Here is a 20,217-nt window from a genome sequence, read left to right on the forward strand (position 1 = left end):
CCGCACCTCGCTCAGCCAGTGAGCGGGAACCGGTCTGTATGTGGGATCCGAACCCTCGGCGGGAGCGCCACCGCGCTCCCAAGCGGCACACTGTAGTAGTGCACCACCGGGCCGGCCTAATAAATAAACTGTATTTTTGAGTCTGTAGTTTTAAATATCATTTCAGTATTCCTGAGATTGTTGTTAGCATAAGGGTGCCTCTGAATGTACCTAAGGAAAAAAGACTGGGATGCAATTACAGAAGGGAACTGTGCCCATGTGTGCAAAGCACTTAAAATGCATGTGAGCAGAAACAGGTGTACAGTATAGGATTGCATACTTTTGGCCTTCCAGGTTGAGTAAATCAGCCAGTGTGAAGTTCTGCCTTCTTTGAGCCTTGATCCTTAAGGATTTGCACAGCCCTGGAATCAGAATGATAAGAAAACAGTTTGACTCAGGAGAGTCTTTGGATATTGAACACCCACAAAGTTTTGGATACTGAAACTGGCCACAAAGCTTACAAGTAGTCAGCCTGTTGCTACCTCTTTCAAGAACCCTGCCCATATCAGTAAGCAGCACACCTAAGCCTCTTCCTAGAGATCATCCTTTTTAAAACCAGCTCAGTTCTTCACTCTGTATTTCCATGCTGCCTAAGTTCAGGCTTCCATTTATGTCCTTCAACATCATGGGGAGAAATGATATTATTCCTTAGGGTTGGTACCCAGGGAACATGAAGTCTCTTAGTTTATGTTTTGCAGATAGGAAGAGATCTTTTTCTTCCAGTCCATCTGGGAGCTACAAGTTGAAAATATGCAAAACAGGAGAACTTAATTAGCCAACGAAGTGCCTTCCTAGTTATCCATCACATTTGCTTGTAAGTTTGCATCAATACTTTAGCAGTTATCGGATTACTAATTTCCTTCTCTGACCCTAACATTCTGGGGGACTTTTTCAATCCTCAATAGAAAATTTCCCCTGTACAATTCTAATAAATATTCTAGAATTCTCTAAAATGTTATTTAATTTTTAGGTAGAAGAAGGGGCATATGGTCGCCTATTACTTGTCCTTTATTTGAGGTCCTTGATATACCTTTTGAAGGGTGATCTTTGATCTCAATTCTGGCAATGGGCTATAAGGACTCCGGTATCAAGGGTGGAAAATTAGAGGTGAAGTTGTCTTTGTTTGCTGATGACATAATTTTATATATAGAAAACCTTAATGACTCCACAATAAAACTGTAAGAGCTAATAAACAAATTCAGTAAAGTTGCAGGATATAAACCCAACACTTAAAAATCAGAAGTGTTTCTACATACCAACAATAAACTACTGAAAAAAGATCTGGAAAACAATCCCATTTATAATACTTACAAAAATAAAATAAAATAGGAATAAATTTAACCAAGGAGTGAAAGATTTGTACACTGAAAACTACAAACATTGATGAAAGAAATTGAAGAAAACACAAGTAAATAGAAAGATATTCTGTGTTCACAGACTAGAAGAATTAATACGTGATCTATAGACACAAAGCAATCCCTATCAAAATGCTACTAATATTTTTTTACCACAGAAATAGATAAAACAATCTAAAAACATGCATGGAACCAAAAAAGGCTCTGAGTGGCTGTAAGGGAAGTGGAAAAAGCTTAGTCAGGCTAACTCACCTCACATCTGTTACAAATGGGCAAGATTTAGCACATTCACTAGAAACAAATTATAAAGGTAGTGTAACTATGTGTGTGCATGCATTTACTGATTCAGCATGGTTGTTGCAATTATGTGATGCTTTGCTTGTGGCCGCTATTGTGTACTAAGAATATATAATTAACTGCTCTGAACCACTGGTTGGCAGAACATGGAGGGTCAGTGGAGTAGAGCTTGAGATCATGTCTGAGAATAAAACATGTATTTGAAGCTCATATCTGAAGAATAAAATATGTCTACCTTGCATAATGCTGCCAGAATCTTTTTTCAATTACCTGACTTACGACCTATATAGGAAGGGGCAGAAGGATCTGAGATCCAGTCCAACAGTGGCCAAACCAATTATGAGTGAAAAGCACAAAACTGGAGGCATCACACTACCTGACTTCAAAATATACTATGAAGTTATAGTAATCCAAACAATGTGGTACTGGCATAAAAACAGACATATAGACCACATGAAGCAAAATAGAGAGCCCAGAAAAAAATCTACATATTTACAGATAATTGATTTTTGACAAAGCTGTCAAGAACACACAACGGGGATAGGATTGTTTTTTCAACAAATTTCATTGGAAAAACTGTATATCCACATGTAGAAGGATGAAATTTGCTCCTTGTCTCACAACATATACAAAAAATCAGCTCAACATGTATTAAAGATTTAAACACATGACCTGAAACTATAAAACTACTAGAAGAAAGCATAAAGGAAGAGCCACGTGACACTGGTCTGATTTTTTGGATTTGACCTCAAAAGCACAGGCAATTAAGAGCAACAATAGACAAATGGTATATTAAACTAAAAATTTTCACACAGCAAGAGAAACAATCAATCAAATGAAGAGACAACCGACAGATTGGAAGAAAGTATTTACAAACTTCACTCCTGATAAAGAGCTAATATTCAAAATATATAAGAAACTCAAACTACTGAATAAAAAGAAAACAAATAACCAAACTGAAAAATGGGCAAAAAACGTACAATAAATTGCTGTTAATTCAAATGGCTAGAAGAGAGGAGCTCAAATCTCTTATCACAAATAAATGATATGTTTTGACAATGATGAATATCTTAATTATCCTGATTTGATTATCACACATTGTATGCATGTATTGAAATATAACTCTGTACCCCATAAATAAGTATGATCAATACATGTCAATTAAAAAATGTAAATATTTTTTAAATGGGCAAAGAGCCTGAATAGACATTTCCCAAAAGAAAACATACACATGTCCAACAGCTATATGAAAAAAATCTCAACACCACTAATCATCAACAAAATGCAAATTAAGGGCCGGCCTGGTGGTGCACTGCTACAGTGCGCCGCTTGGGAGTGCGGCGGCGCTCCCGCCGAGGGTTCAGATCCCACATACAGACCGGTTCCCGCTCACTGGCTGAGTGAGGTGCGGGCGCAGCACCGAGGGTTGCGATCCATTGCTGGACACAAAAAAAGACAAAAAGGAAGAAAAATGCAAATTAAACCATAATGAGACATCACTTCACACCTGTTAGAATGGCTATACTCAAAAATATGAAAAATAAGTGTTGATGAGAATGAGGAGAAAAGGAAACCTTTGTACACTGTTGCTGGGAATGTAAATTAGTACAGCCATTATGTAAAATAATATGGAGGTTCCTTAAAAAATTAAAAGTTGAACTAACGGATGATCCAGCAATCCCACTACTGGGTATATATTCAAAGGAAATGAAGTCATTATGTCATAGAGATGTCTGCCCTCCCATGTTCATTGCAGCATTAGTCACAGTAGCCAAGATAATGGAATCAAGCTAAGTGCCCACCAATGGATGTATGGATTTTTAAAATGTGGTATATATCCACAATGGAATACTATTCAGCCTTATGAAAGAAGGAAATCCTGCCATTTATAACAACATGCATGAACTTGGAGGACATTGTGCTAAGTGAAACAAGCTGGGTACAAAAATGCATATACAGCATGATTTCACTTATATGTGGAATTTAAAAGTTGAACTCATAGAAACAGAGAACAGAACAGTGTTTACAGGGGCTGAGCTGGGGGGCAGGTGTGAAGATAATTGTCAAAGAATACAAAATTTCAGTTAGGCAGGAAGAATAAGTTTAAGAGATCTATTGTACAGCATAGTGACTATAGTTAACTATTTTATTCTTGAACATTGCTAAGAGAGCTGTGTTTAAGTGCTCTCACTATGAAAAATAGTCAGTATGTGATCTAACGTATATGTTTTTAAAATTATATGTTAATTAGCTTGAATTAGCCATTTCATAATGTAAACATATTTTTTAATTTTTATTTATTTTTTTATTGGTTATGAATATTCTTGGGGCACAAAGCTAATTGTTACCACTCATGCCTAAGATGTGATGGCCAGATCCACACTGGCAGCACGCCAATTACCACAAATTGTGATTATACCCCATGTCCCCCACCCAGTTATCCCCACCCACTCTCCCCCTCCCCCTTTCCCCACTCCACTTTGTATCCCTAGGTATGTTCTCTCCCTCTGCAAGTCCAATGCACCACTGTGGTCTCTCTTTCCTTCCTTCTTTCTCTCTTAGCTCCCTTGTGACTGGCTACTTTTTTTGTTGTTTTATAAATAAATTACTTTATTAATTGACACATAAAATGTATATATTTATCATATACAACATGATGTTTTTAGAACATGTTTGTTTTATTTCTTTATAAAGACAAAATAGCTAGTCACAAATAGGAAAATACTGTATGCGTCCATTTACATGAAGTACTAAGTACTCAAATTCATAGACATGGAAATTAGAATGATGGTTGCCAGGGGAAGTGGGGTGGGGGAAATAAGTACCTGCTGCTTAAAGGCATAGTGTTTTATTTTTGCAAGATAAAAAGGGTTCTGGAGATCGGTTGCACAACAATGTGGATGTGCTTAACACTATTGAACTCTACATGTGAAAATGTTAACGATGATAAATTTTATGAAATGTATATTTTAGCACAATTTAAGAGAAAGTCACATGCATGTGACCACTCCTGATTTTACCCCTGCAGAAAGGCATTCTCCCTTAAATTCCAAACTTGTATATCCAAGTGCCTCTCTCAGCTCACCTTGTGGATGCCCAATAGACAAATTAAAAACATATCCAAAACCCTGATATAATCTCCCACATATGCTTTACCCATAGTGTTTTCTATCACAGCTGATGACTTTTCCATTGTTTTAGGTGCTCGAGCCAAAAATCTTGGCATCATCTTAATTTTGCATTATCTCCCACATCCTGTGCACAGTCTTTCAGAAAGCACTTTTGTCTATATTATCAAAATATATCCAATGTCCAGCCAAATCTCACCAGCTTTGCTATTACCACCATAGTCCATTATTTTGGGATGATTAGAACAGCACCAACCTAGGGTACCCTGAGTGTGCCTTTGCCATCATGAGGTCGCTTGTACAATCTCCCTCAAGCTTCCTCTTTGTTTTCATCGTTACCATTATCCCATCGCTCATTCTGTTTCAGTCATATTCTATTCTCTCTCTCTCCCCCTCCACCCCCCCCCTCTTTTATAGGTGGCTGGCAAGTATGGCGATCTGAACCCATGACCTTGGTGTAATAACACCATGCTCTAACCAACTGAGATAACCTGCCAGCCCTCAGCCATACTGAACTCCCTTTCTATTATTGAGCCCACCGGGTACTCTTCCACCTCAGGGCCTTTGCACCTGCCTGCACCTGCCATTCTTTCTCCCTGTAAGTTCTTCTACCAGATATATGCATGCATTCTTCCCCATCCTCTGTTTTCTTCAGAAGTCACCTTCTGAGTGAGGCCTGTTATAAGTTGTATCATATCTTCCCACATGCCAATTCCCCTTTTATGCTCTATTTTTTTCTCCCTAACATTCATAACCATCTGACACACTGTATACTTTACATATTTATTTGTTCAGTTTGTCTTCCAAATTTCCAATGTGGACTCTAAGCTCTATAAGGGTAAGAACATTTTATTTTCTATTTTCTTCGGGGCTGTATTTTTAACTTTTAGAGGGTCTGACCTATAGACACCTGACTCCAGAGGTTAGCAAAAATATTTGTTAATTATTCTGCCTCATTATACACTTTTCCCCTTACACTGCTCAGCACCCATTAGAATTTTGCACAGTTTAAGAAATTAGGTTTTTCTTCAATTGAGAAAATTTTTTGGTGCTCTTTATCTGCAAATATCATTTCTTTGGGATTCTTTTGCTCATGTATAAACACATGAACATACTGAATTCTTTGTAGATGAAAATTTTAAATTAATATTAACATGAAGTACCAACACCACGTATTAAGTGAGTGAAATCTAACTTAAGTTACTGAGATGATACTTGCCTATTAATGCTTTCTGATGACATTGTAATTTCCCACAACTTTATGACAGATCAAAAGCCACAGTTTCAGCCCCAAATCCCCTGCATGAAAAAAAAGTATGTGGAAACTACCATGAAATTTTTGAAAAATAAGGTTATGAAAATTTAAAACGGAAGTAACAGATCAGTTTGTATTGATCCAAGACAGAATTGTCACAGAGAATATATTAGAATCTATTGTATAAAATATACAGAAGGAAGATTAAAGTTCTGGAAACATTTGATTGCTCAGAGAAAAATTCTTGATTTCTTTCATTTTTAGTGTAACTTAGTTATATTTCTAATACATTATTTATTTATACCCACATATATAAACTATATTTTTCATTCCCAAGATTGGTTTTAGAATTTCTGATAGCACTGACTATATAGTGATGCCTTCATTTATATGTAAGAAGACTGGAATATGCTAGAGAAGGATGGTGTATCCAGGTGTGCAAGGCATGTGAAATGGAGATGAGCAGACTCAGATGGAGAAGTGCAGGGGCGTGGTGCATAGCTGGCCTCATGGAGTCAGGGAAGCAGCCACCTTGATCCCTTCCTGCTGGAGTTTTGCCCTGTATAGACTGATAGTACCCTGGGATCACAGTGACAGTAAAATTGCTTGGCTAATGAGGAACTTTAGATATTGAGCCTCTAGGGATACAGAGACTGCAAGGTGCCTGTGGCCACCTCATTCCGCCGTCCTTCCCCAGCAAAGAAGTAGCACACGTGACCTTCCTCCCACAGATGATCCTTCCTGGCCAGAAGTCCGGTGCCTCACTCAGTCCCTCTTTCCTTCCTGAGGACACATCTTCCATATAATACACCAGAGATGCCAAGCTCTTTTAAAAGCAACAAAATAATACATTTATGGAAGTCAGCCCCCTGGCATTCCCCTCCATCGGTCTTCTTCCCTTCCCAGGATGGCATTTACCTGTGATGCAGCTCCCGTTGCAGGTCTAGTTAACACACATTTGATTGTCTTCTCTATTTTACCCCATTTTATCTATCAGATTCATTAACAACATGAACCCCAGAAACCAAACAGCCTTTTCAGAATTTGTTCTCTTGGAGGTGACAGAAGATCCAGAACTGCAGCCCCTCCTCTTCAGCCTCTTCCTGATGATGTACCTGGTCACCATCCTGGGAAACCTGCTCATCATCCTGGCTGTCGTCTCTGATGCACACCTGCACACACCCACGTACTTCTTTCTCTCCAACCTGTCCTTTGTTGACATTTGTTTAAGTACAACCATAATCACAAAGATGCTGGTGAACATGCCAAAACAGAGTCAAAGTGTCACTTATACAGGCTGCCTCACCCAGATCTGCCTTGTCCTGGTTTTTGGTGGCTTGGAAAATTGTCTCCTTGCAGCCATGGCCTATGACCGCTACATGGCCATTTGTCACCCTCTGAGGTACACAGTCGTCGTGAACCTCCGCCTCTGCAGTCTGCTGATTCTGTTCTCCATGTTTGTTAGCATCGGGGATGCCCTGATCCACAGCCTGATGGTGCTGCGGCTGTCCTTCTGCACAGACCTGGAAATCCCCCTCTTCTTCTGTGAAGTTGTTCAGGTCATCAATCTTGCCTGTTCTGATACCTTCATCAATAATATTCTGATATATATTGCAGCTGGCATATTTGGTGGTGTTTCTCTTTCTGGAATTATTTTCTCTTATGCTAGAATTGTCTCTTCTGTTATGAGAATGCCATCAGTAGGAGGAAAATATAAAGCTTTTTCCACCTGTGGGTCTCACCTCTCAGTTGTGTCCTTGTTCTATGGGACAGGTTTTGGGGTGTACATTAGTTCTGCATTTACAAATTCTTCCAGGAAGAGTGCAATAGCTTCAATGATGTACACTGTGGTCACTCCCATGATGAACCCCTTTATCTATAGCCTGAGGAACAGGGACCTGAAGGGAGCCTTGAGGAAATTCACTGGTAGGATACTTTCTTTTTTGTGATTGTGTCATCTGCTTTGTGATAGGGATTCATAGTGAGTCAAAGAGAAATTCTCAGTGAGCCAGAATGCCAGACTTCTGCATTAGGAAGTTCTGAAAGGAGTTAATGACATAATGGGTAAATTTATTTCAACTTGGCATTGACACCTGTCATGCCCTTTGTATGGCTCTGTGATATTTCAAAAATAAATTCCATTCTCTAGCTCAGTTTCTTTGATTGGAGTTTATGGAATCTGAGCCTGAGGCAAGGGTTATAGTGATTCTGTTGGAACATTCAAGGATGAAGGAAAAATGGAGAAATTGGACAGGTCATTGAAAGGACTCAAAGAAAGATGTGATTGTAGTGGAGACTTCTGCCTTATTCCACTCTTAGACACATGTGAATTGCACCCCAGAAACACGGGAGTGATTTTCCATGCCACAGTTCAGTAGTTCTGGAGACTGGTCACTGGTAAATTGTACGTGTGTCATGCAGCTTCAGCATCCACTACACTCAGTCTTATCATCTACAGAGTTTCTACAGCTAGATTAGCTCAGTGATGGGAGACGATTTGAGACCTCTGATAATCATTGGTTAGGAAGCCTTTGTTTCTTTCTAATAAGAGAAAGTAATCCTGACTCTAATATGCACAAACAGTAAAGAGAGTTACCTGTAATTACAAGGACTTCAGAGATAGTGGACATAGAAGAAAATCCATTTACTCCTCCATGCGGTGGTTTTATCCTAGAGCTGTTTCCCCTCATGGACCCAGATGGCTGCAATAGAGGCAGACTTATGCAGACATGCCCAGAGACAGAAACCTGACCATCCTTCCCCAGGTCTATTCATAAGTGACATTGCACAGAGTCATCCAAAATGTATCTTCTTCATCTTACCAACTGTATTTGAATAATACGCCACTTCTTAAGGTAATTCCTCGGTGTGAAGAAAACAATTTCTAAGAGATACTTTGACTGACCATGTGGAATGTAATTCCTGTTGGAAAGTTCACTTCCATAAGTACTACAAACACTTAGTAGAATTCCTCACACCTACTAAGTACTCAGTAAAATTTAACTGGCATTATTTTATTCCTTATTTTGCCTATATGCAGAATCTTGTAATGCTACTGGTCTGGTATATCTTTACCACTTGTCTCAGTAGTTAGGTTTGTTTTTGTTCATTGCTATATTTATTAGCTGCTTTTCTGGTCTGAATAACATAATAAAATAAATAATTGTTAGGTAACCATGAAAAGGTTCTAGTGGTCTGGCATCTTATTTGCTTTGAAACCTTCCCAGAACTTATTTGTAAGAATGTATATGGTTTTTCACTTTCTCTTTAGTCACCTTTTTATACTGTGTTTTTTCTTCTTTTTTTTTAAATCTTGCTGTTGGAGTCTACATAGAAAACATTGAATAAAATTGATTGTTTCATTGATATGTTTGGCTGCAGTCTTAGGGCTCTCATGCAAAACATTTTTAGGTGCCTTCATGAGGAATGTTATCCTATGGAGAAGTACTTTAGTTTGAGATGGATATCTTGACTGTAAGTGAAGATGGGAGAAAAGGAAAACTGGCAAGATTAGGGACATCACTCTCTCCATATGCACACAAATTTGGGGGCCATAAATCAGAATTGTCTTTGTGGGTATGAGGGTTAAAACTATGGTGGTCTCAAAGGGGAATCGAAGGAGTGGCTAGAGAGCCTTCTGTGTGATCATTCCTGGAGGTCGAGGGGCTGCTGTTATTTTCAGCACCACATCTAGGAAACAGCTCCTTGTCTGGCTCCCAAGTTGTCTTCCCTGCAGAGCTTCCTCCATTGACATATATGGAACACCTGCAGAGATAAGTCACCTGATGCTTTTTCTCAGAGGACTGGATCCCATTCCTTACCCAAGATCTACTGACTTTGAATCTAGGGATACATGTGAGGGACAAGCATTGTTAGTAAGCACTGTGTCAGATTCTGATGCTCTCTGAAGTCTGAGATGCATGACTTTCCCATCAGAAGAACTTCAGCTAATGTATTTCAAATTTGAAATATGGACTCACTGTGCCCAATTTTACTTGTTAAAATAGTATGCACAAAGTTATGCATAAAATCTATCTGTAATTTTGAAAGAATAGTAACATAACATCACCATAGTGTTTACCTGAAGAGTCTCTTAATCACAGTGGTATATTCACTGCAAGTAGCAATCATTATTCTAAATTCCATATTTATCATTTTTTATGTTCTTCTACAAGGTTGAAATCTATGAAAGAAATTATCAGTATTTGATTATATTTGCCCAGTGGAAATTGCAATAGGATTAAATGCCATTGTCATATCACCTTTGTATGTATTCCTGTCCAATTTATATATTGGCTTCTTTAAAACTTGTGAAAAGTTCAATACTAATGTTTGAATTTTGTGTTCTGAATGTTTTTACATTATTGCACTTTAAAGATTCAATCATGTTAATGGGTGTAGCAGTATTTAATTTATTTTTAATACTGTATATTTTTACATTATGTATGGTGACTTTTCAAAATTGGTATTCTTTCTGATAGTGATAGACATTTTGGTGGTTAATATTTTTCTACTATTATGAATAAATCTTTTAAATATTCTTGTATATGTCTCCTAATGGAAATAAAAAAAGTTTTATACTTGAGGTAGAATATTCAGTGTAACAGAGTATCTATTCTTTGAATAGTTCCAAGTAGTTTTCCTTAGCGGGTGAATCACTTCTCATACACATTAAAAGTTCCTGGTGATCCACATAATCACTAACAGTTTTTCATTCATGTTGACAACCTAGTGGGTTTTATTTTTATTTTTTTCTAGAATTCTTTTGGAAGCCTACTTTAACTCACAGATGGTAATGATACAGTTGATAACACCAGTTTTTAGGAGGTTGGAGAGAAGGTGGGAAAATTCATTATGGCTATGAAGAAAAAAATTAATCTTTGTGAAATATTTTTTCATTCAAATGGCTCTTCTGAAGCATATTCTACCATAGAAAAAAACTGCTAATTAGAGCACAGATACTTAGGTAAGAACTTTAATTCGGCATAAAACACACCCCTCACATTACTGTTTGCAGGATTTTTTTTTTTTGCAATTAAGTAATGAATCTATTCAAGAAAATCAAAAGGTTTTTAAAAATATTTATTTATTACAAATATTCATGTGATACAAGCTGATTGTACCCCTCCTGCCCCGGATATGAGGACCAGATTCATACTGGGGGCATTCTCATTACCAGAAATTACTTTTGTACCCTTTGCCTGCTCCCAATTATCCCCAAACCTCCCCCCTTCCCCTTCCCCTGCCCTCCAATTTGCAGCCCTAGGAATGTTCCCTCCCTCTGTTGGATCACAGCACTACTGTGGTCTTTCTATCCTGCCTTCTTTTCTCTCTTAGCTCCCACTTATGAGTGACCACATGAGGTATTTATCTCTCTGTGCTTTGCTTGTTTCACTCAACATAAGTTTCTCCAGACTCATCCACATCATTGCAAATGGGAGTACTTCATTCTTTTCTATGGCAGAGTAGTATTCCATAGCATATGTATACCACAGTTTCTTTATCCAATCAGCTATTGGTGGACATTTAGGTTGGTTCCATATCTTGGCTATTGCAAACAGAGCTGCAGTAAAATTGGGAGTGCAGGTATCTCTTCAACATGACAATTTCCATTCCTCTGGACATATACCCAGAAGAGGGATTGCTGGATCATATGGAAGATCTATCTGTAGTTGTTTGAGAAACCTCCAAATCATTTTCCAAAGTGGTTGTACTAATCCCACCAACAGTGCAGCAGTGTTCCTTCTTTCCACACCCTCACTAGCATTTGTTATTCAGTGTCTTTTTGATTGTAGCCAGTCTAACGTGAGTGAGGTGGTATCTCAAAGAAGTTTTAATTTGCATTTTCCGGATGACTAGTGATTTTGAGCATTTTTTTCATGTATCTGTTGGCCATTTGTATGTCTTCCTTTTTAAAAAGTCTATTCAGCTCCTTTGCCCATTTTTTAATTGGGTCATTTAATTTTTTACTGTATAATTGCTTAAGTTCTACGTATATTCTGGATATTAATCCCTTGTTCGATACATAGTTAGCAAAAATTTTCTCCCACTCTGTAGGTTGTCTTTTCACTCTGTTGATTGTTTCTTTTGCAATGACAAAACTTTTTTAGTTTGATATAGTCCCATTTGTTTACTTTTTCTGTTGCTGCTTGTGCTTTTGGGCCCAAGTTCATAAAGCCTCTGCCCTCACCAAACTGCTGAAGTGTTTCACCTAGATTTTCCCTTAGTAATTTTACAGTTTCAGGTCTTATACGTAGGTCTTTAATCCATTTTGAAATGAATTAAGTGTATGGTGAGAGATGCATATCTAGGTTCATTCTTCTGCATATGGATATCCAGTTTTCCCAGAACCACTTGTTGAAGAGGGAATCTTTTCCCCAAGTAGATTTTTGTTGCCTTTGTCTAATATCAGAAGGCTATAAGCCTGAGGAGTGATTTCTGGGCTCTCTATTCTATTTCACTCATCTGAATGTCTATTTTTATACCAGTACCATGCTGTTTTGGTTACAACAGCTTTGTAATATAATTTTAAGTCAGGCAGAGTATTGCCTCCAACTTTGTTGTTTTTGCTCAGGATTGCTTTGGGTATTCAGGGTCTTTTGTTTTTCCATATGAAAGGTAAGATTGTTTTTTTGAAATTCTGTGATAAATGTCACTGGCATTTTGATGGGGATTGTGTTGAATCTGTAGATCACTTTGGGTAGTACAGACATTTTCACAAAGTTAATTCTTCCAATCCAAGAGAATGGAACATTTTTCTATCTTTTTGTGTCTTTTTAATTCCTTTCAGAAGTGGTTTGCAATTCTCATTGTAGAGGTCTTTCACCTCCTTGGTTAAATTGATCCTTAGGTATCATATTTTTTTGGTGACAATTGTAAATGGGCTTACTTTCTTTATTTCTCTTTATGTTAATTCATTAGCTGATTATGTAAATGCTACTGAATTGGAGGCATTTATTTTGTATCCTGCAATGTTACTGAAGTTATTAACCAGCTCTATAAGTTTTTTGATAGAGTGTTTAAGTTTTTCTATGAATAGTATCATGTCATCTGAAAATAGAGACAGTTTGACTTCATCTTTTCTAATCTGGGTCCCTTTATTTCTTTCTCTTACCTTATTGCTCTAGTTAGGGCCTCCAAGAATATGTTGAATAAAGGTGGTGGGAGTGGACATCCTTGTCTTCTACCTGACCTTAAGGGGATGGCCTGCAATTTTTCCCCATTCAGAATAATACTGGTGGTGGGCTTATCATAAATGGCTTTTATTGGGTTAAGATATTTTCCTCATATACCTAATTTGTTGAGAAGCTTTATCATAAAGGAATGTTGAATTTTGTCAAAAGTTTTTTCAGAATCTATTGAGATAATCATATGGTCTTTGCCCTTGAGCTTTCTGATGTGATGTATCACATTTATTGACTTTCATATGTTGAACCATCCTTGCATTCCTGGAATGAATCCCACTTGATCATAGTGTATGATTTTTTAAATATGTTGCTGTATTCTTATTGCTAATATTTTGTTGAGGATTTTAGCATCTAGGTTCAACAAGGATATTGGCCAATAATTTTCTTGTTTTGTTGTGTCTTTATCTGGTTTTTGTATCAGAGTTATGTTGGCCTCATAGAATGAGTTTGGGAGAGTAGCATCTGTTTCAATTTTTTGGAATAGTTTCATGCCAGTTAGTTTTAACTCCTCTTTAAAAGTTTGGTAGAATTCAGCTGTAAAACCATCCAGACTTGGACTTTTTTTGTTGGAAAATTGATAATTACCACTTCAATCTCCCTGTTTGTTATTGGTCTGTTCAGGTTTTCTATCTCTTCTTGGTTCAGTCCTGGTAATTTATGTGTGTCGAGAAACTTATCCATATCTTCCAGATTTTCAAATTTGTTGTTATACAGTTGTTTACAATAGCCTCTAATGATTCCTTGTATTTCTGTGGTATTAGTTGTAATGTCTCCCTTTTAATTTCTGATTTTTTATGAGGATCTTCTCTTTTTCTCTCCTTTTTTTTTCTTAATCTAGCTAATGGTGTGTCTATTTTGTTTATCTTCTCAAAAAACCAAGTTTTAGTTTTGTTGATCTTTTCTATTGTTTTTTGGGTCTCTATTTCATTTAGTTCTGCTCTGATCTTAATTATTTCTTTCTGTCTACTGCCTTTAGGTTTGGATTGTTTTCTTTCATGTTCTTTGAGGCAAACTGTTAGGTCATTTATCTGAAATCTTTCCGTTTTTCTGATATAAGCATTAACTACAATAAATTTGCCTCATAGTACTGCTTTTGCAGTATCCCACAAGTTTTGGTATGACGTATCTCCACTTTCATTAGTTTCTAGAAATTTTTTTGATTTCCTCTTTAATTTCTTCAAGGACCCATATGTCGTTCAGGAACCTATTATTTATTTTCCATCTATTTGTATATCTTCCAGCATTTTGCTTATTGTTTATCTCCAGTTTTAGTCCATTGTGGTCTGTAAAGATTGTTGGAATGATTTCAAATTTTTAAAATTTACTGAGACTAGATTTGTGACCTAATATATGGTCTATCATGGAGAATGTACCATGAGCAGATGAGAAGAGAGTGTATTCTTTAGTTGTTGGGTGAAATGTTCTGTATATATCTGCCAAGTCCAGTTGGTCTAGGGTGCAGATTAAATCCTGTGTCTCTTTGTTGACTTGTTGCCTGAAAGTCCTGTCCCATACAGAGAGAGGGGAGTTCAGATCACCCACTATTAATGTATTGGGACCTATCTCCTTCTTTAAGTCTAAGAGTGTTTGCTTGATATATCTGGGTGCTCTGGTATTGGGAGCATACATGTTTATGATTGTTATGTCTTCTAGCTGTATAGTTCCCTTTATCATTATATAATGGCCTTCTTTCTTTTTTAATGTTTTTTGTTTTAAAGTCTATTCTGTCTTATATAAGAATAGCTACTCCTGCTCATTTTTGGTTTCCACTTGCATGGTATATCTTTTTCCATCCCTTCACTTTAAGTGTATGTGTGTCTTTCCAGGTGAGGTGAGTCTCTTGAAGACAGCATATACTTGAGTCTAGCTTTTTAATCCAGTCAGTTATTCTGTGTCTTTTGAATGGGGAATTTAGTCCATTCCCATTTAGAGTAGTTATTGAAAAGTGTTGTTTAGGGGCCGGCCCGGTGGCGCACTGGATAGTGCGCCGCTTGGGAAGCACGGCGGCGCTCCCGCCCGAGGGTTCAGATCCCACGTACAGACCGGTTCCCGCTCACTGGCTGAGCGAGGCGCGGGAGCAGCGCCGAGGTTTGCAATCCCGTTGCCGGTCCCCGGTCCGGTACGGGGGCAACACTGAGGGTTGCGATCCATTGCTGGACATGGAAAAAAGACAAAAAAAAAAAAAAAAAGAAAAGAAAAGTGTTGTTTAATTCCTGTCATTTAATTGCTACTTGATTAGGTGGTTTATATATCTATTGATCATTATTTCCCCCTTTATTTCTCTTCTTCAAAGTGATTTGGGAATTTAAGGTGGATTGATTTAGCTTCTTTCTCTTTCTTGCTGGCATTTTGCTTTTAACTGTGGGTTTTGCTCGTTCTTGTGTATTTGTGATGGTGGTCACCATTATTCAGATTCCAGATGAATGACTCCCTTGAGAATTTCTTGCAGGCCTGATCGTGTTGTGGTGAACTACCACAACATTTGTTTGTCTGGGAAATACACTATTTCTCACTCATTTCTTTTTTCTAAACAGGCCTTGATTACCACTTATTATTATTTTTTTAAATTTTATTTCATTTTGTCAATATATAATGTGGTTGATCATTGAGGCTCATTACTGAAAACTCCCCCCCCAACAACCTCATATCTGCTTGCTTATCTTATCAATTTCAAGGAATTATGATTGTTGTGTCTTCTTCTCCCCACCCCCTGTTTATTTGTGTAATTATTTATTTTTGGCTCCCAGAAATAAGTGAGAACATGTAATATTGCTCTTTCTGTTCCTGACTCATTTCACTTAATATAATTCTTTCTAGGTCCATGATGATGTGCATTTATCTATCCTGACAGAGTGGATTTTAGTTGGAGAATTTATTATATTAACATTTAAAGTAGTTTTTGATAAGGAAGGGCTTAATTTTTCTTTTTTAGTATTTTTAAATATGTTGTATATTTTTCATTGCTCAGTTCCTCCTTTATGACATTCCTGTGCCTTTAACTGATTTTTTTGTTGTTGTTGTTCTATACTGTTTTAATTCCCTTGTCACTTCCTTTTTTTTAAAGTTTTTATTTTGGATATTGCAATTAATGATTTAAACTTATAAATATCTAATTTCTTTTTCTTTTTTTGTAACTGGTAAGGGGATCGGAACACTTGGCTTGGTGTCACCCGCACCGCGCTCAGCCAGTGAGCACACTGGCCATCCCTATATAGGATCCGAACCTGCAGCCTCGGTGCTCCCAGCGCAGCTGTGCTCCCAGTGCCACACTCTCCCGAGTGAGCCATGGGTTCGGCCCTAAATATCTAATTTTAATTAATACAAAACTTGCTTCTATAGTGTACAAAAATAAATTTTTTTCTTTTCTGTTTATTTTGTTGTCACAGATACATTTTCCGTACATTCACATAGGCTTATTGTTTTATGCATTTGCAATTAAAATTGCATATGAAAAACAGGATGTATAAGCCCCAAATACAGTAATATTGATTTTTATATTTACTTTTGTAGTTATCTTTACCAATGCTCTATATTTCTATGTATGGCATCAAATAACTTTCTAGCATCCTCCATTTCAGATTTAGCCCCTCTAGTCTTTGGCCAGTGTATCATTAGTATCTCCTATTGGGCAGTTTTACCAACAACAAATTCTCTAAGCTTTTATTTGTCCGAGAATGCATTAATGTCTTCTTCATTTTTGAAGGATAGTTTTGCAGGATATAGAACTCTCGGTTGACAGAGTTTTCTCCCTAGCACTTTAAATGTGTCACTCCACTATGTTCTTGGCTTCATGGTGTCTAAAAAAAGATTCAACTGTTAGATTGGACTTATAACACAACTTGAAATATTAATGACACAAATAGAAATTTGCAAGTCCCCCAACCACCCCCCAAATTAGCTGTTAATCTTATTGTGAATCTGTTATACGTGATGAATTCTTTTCCTCATGTTGCTTTCAAGGTCTCCCTTTGTTATTGGCTGTTGACAGTTTCATTATAATGTTGTTGGGTGAATCTCCTTGAATTTATCCTATTTGGAGTTCATTGAACTTCTTAGATGAATACATTCAAATCTTTTGTCTAATTTTGGACATTTTCTAGCATCATTTCTTCAAATATCCTTTGTCTCCTTCGCTATATCTTCTTCTAGAACTCATGTTATACCCATTTTTTGGTATAGTTAATGGTGTCCCACAGATTTCTTTGGATACATTTTTTTTCATTATTTTTCTTTGTGTTCCTCACAACCGAAAATTTCAGCTGATCTATCTTTAAGTGATGGTGACTTTTTTTTTCTGTCTGCTCAATCTTCTCTTGATTTACTCTGGAGGATTTTTCATTTCAGTTATTGAACTTTTCAACTCCAGACTTTTCAATTATTTTCTTCTGTAATTTCTACCTCTTTATTGACATTATTTATTTATCATCATTCTCCTGACTTAAGTTTTTTTCCTATGGTTTACTGAAGCTCTTGAAGAATATTTAAAACACTTGTTTTAAAGTCCTTAATGACTTTAATGGTGAATCCAATGTCAGTACTTATTCAGGGACAGTCTGTGTTAATTTTTTTTAACTCCTGAAAATGGGCCATAATTTCTTGTCTCTCTTCATATCCTAAAATTTTTTTGTTGAAAACTGAATATAGTTAATATTTTGATGTGGTAACTCTGGGGCTCAGATACTCCACTCTCCCCAAGATTTTTTTCCTATGTGTTATAGTTGTTTGCTTAGTGATTTTTCCAAACTATTATTGTAAAGATAGTATTCTTTGTCATGTGTGGTCAGTGAAGTCTCTGTTCCTTTAGCTTGGTGTTCAGCTAGGAGTTAGAAAGAGAACTGCTTTAATGCCTAGAGACATAACAGAAAAAGAAAGACAGAGAGGGAGAGAGAGAGAGAGAGAGAGAGAGAGAGAGCGCAAATACAAAGGAAAAATTTCCTCTCTGGGACTTTACAGGTTTGTTCTGTGTTGGAACACTCCTTCAACACATAGTGAGCCAAAGTACATCTCTATTTTGACTTTTGTTTCTGCTTATGCTAAAGGTAAAAACCAGTCAGTGGGGAAAGCTTATGGCCTTCTCAGATCTCTCTGAGTATGCATCCTGCTCTGGGCACATGTGTGCCTACCTGTTTATGTTGTATGACATACACAATTGCTCTCAAAGGCTTTATTGCACTCTTCAGCTTTTCCTCTTAGGTTTTTGTTGCATCTATTGCCTATCTCAACTGTTATCTTTTATGCCAGGTGATAGTGGCTTCTTTATTTGCCTTTCAATGTTTTTGAGGAACATCCTACTTGTAGCTGCTTTTCTTACCTGAGAGAGATTCAAATTAGTCAAAAGAAAGACAAATCCTTACATCAGTCTTTCAGGGAACCCCACAAACACAATTCTTTGGGAATGAAGTTTGCTATACTCCTTATTGAACCAGAAACCCACACTGGTAGCATGGGCTGCTGCTTTTAAGTCCAACATTGGATGGGGAGAGGGGTGGGGAAAATAAAAATAAAAATAAAAATGCTTCTAGGCTCTCTTACTGAACTTAAGTCATTTTCCTACTGGTTAAGACTTTAATTGGTTGCTGAAAACTTTGACTATCTTTCATAATTCTGATCAGGTTGATTGTTGTTTTTGCCAGATGTTTGGGGGGTTTTGAAGGGATAACAGTACCCGAGTTCCCTACTCTATCATCTTTACTACTCAATAAATTTTAGTTTTTTTAAATGTCACAAATCTTTATTTTACAGATTATATTTACTGGATCATACTTGAGGAAAAGATTAAGTTCTAGGACTTTTTAAAAAGATGATACAATTGAATTATTTGCCTTTCTGTGAAATGCTGAATTTTGCTAGGCTTCCTTCTTTAAATAGCATTAATAAAGTATAATTGATATACAAACTGTGTCTCTGATAAGGGGTTAATATCCAAAATATATAAGGAACTCCTACAGCTTAATGACTTTTAAAAAAAAATTCATTTAAACTAATGTGTCTCCATCTATTTCTCTCCTTTCTATACCCACATCCACCATGCTGTTTCCACTTTATCCTTTATCTATGGCTTCAATATCAGCAATAGTATGTTTCTTATATTGTGCTAGGAGGATCATTCTACAGGGTGAGCCTGATTATGAACATCACCTACCATAAACTTTCCACGGTCTGTACTAATTTTAAAAGTTATGATCAATTCCGTAGCCAGAATAGAAGGCTCTTTGCTATCTGGCCAGTGCCTACCTGTCCAGGCTCAGCTTTCAGTTTTTATGCTCTTCCCCTCACTGATGGTCAGATTAATAACTCTTTTTCATTTCCTCAGTATACTTTGCAGCTTCATTGTTATGCAGTTGCTTCTGGTGTGTGCTTCCTCACTGGAATGAATCCAATCCTCCTTCAAGTTTCAGTACCTGAAATTCTATCCTTGTCTCTGAAGCCTTGCTAACCTCCTCAGGAATAGTTGACTACTTTGGGGGTCCGTTTCAGCAGGATTACGGTGCTACCTCACAATACTGCATTTATTTACTTACATGTCTTTTCTTGTACAGACATTGAGTTCCTTAAAAGAAGTAACAATGTCTTACTACTCTCTTCATCCTCAGAACATGTTTTAGTGCCTATTGTACAGTATTTGCTTGATAAATATTTGTAGAAGACTAAAAAGTCAGATGAAGGAGTGAGGTAATATACTTCCAGCATGGAGGGGAAACATGATATTTAGTAAAATAAGGGGAATTGCTGCTGATGGAGGATGCTCTGTGGTTGTGGAAAACACCAGAGAAGACAGATGGGACAAAGAAGATGTGTTAGTGCATCCAGAATCTGCCCCCACAACCAGGGATGGAACAGTTACTACGGCATTCCCTGCATCCTAAAGATCACACCTTGAGAGTGGTGATTTCCTCCTGGGAAGAAAGAGTCCAAAGAGATAAGAATACATAGATTTCCCTCAGGACTTAATCTGG

General features: G+C 37.1%; 1 protein-coding gene across 1 annotated transcript; it reads left to right on the forward strand.

Moving 5' to 3' along the window:
- The first annotated feature begins 7,069 nt into the window (after positions 1-7,069).
- On the forward strand, positions 7,070-8,023 carry LOC103609876 (olfactory receptor 7G2-like). Its single transcript, XM_008594143.1, has one exon. It carries the CDS (start codon positions 7,085-7,087, stop codon positions 8,021-8,023), a length of 939 nt encoding a protein of 312 aa, XP_008592365.1. The 5' UTR covers positions 7,070-7,084.
- Positions 8,024-20,217: the final 12,194 nt, after the last annotated feature.

Source organism: Galeopterus variegatus, unplaced genomic scaffold (assembly GCF_000696425.1).
Source record: "Galeopterus variegatus unplaced genomic scaffold, G_variegatus-3.0.2 Scaffold10233, whole genome shotgun sequence".
Taxonomy (NCBI): Eukaryota; Metazoa; Chordata; class Mammalia; order Dermoptera; family Cynocephalidae; genus Galeopterus; species Galeopterus variegatus.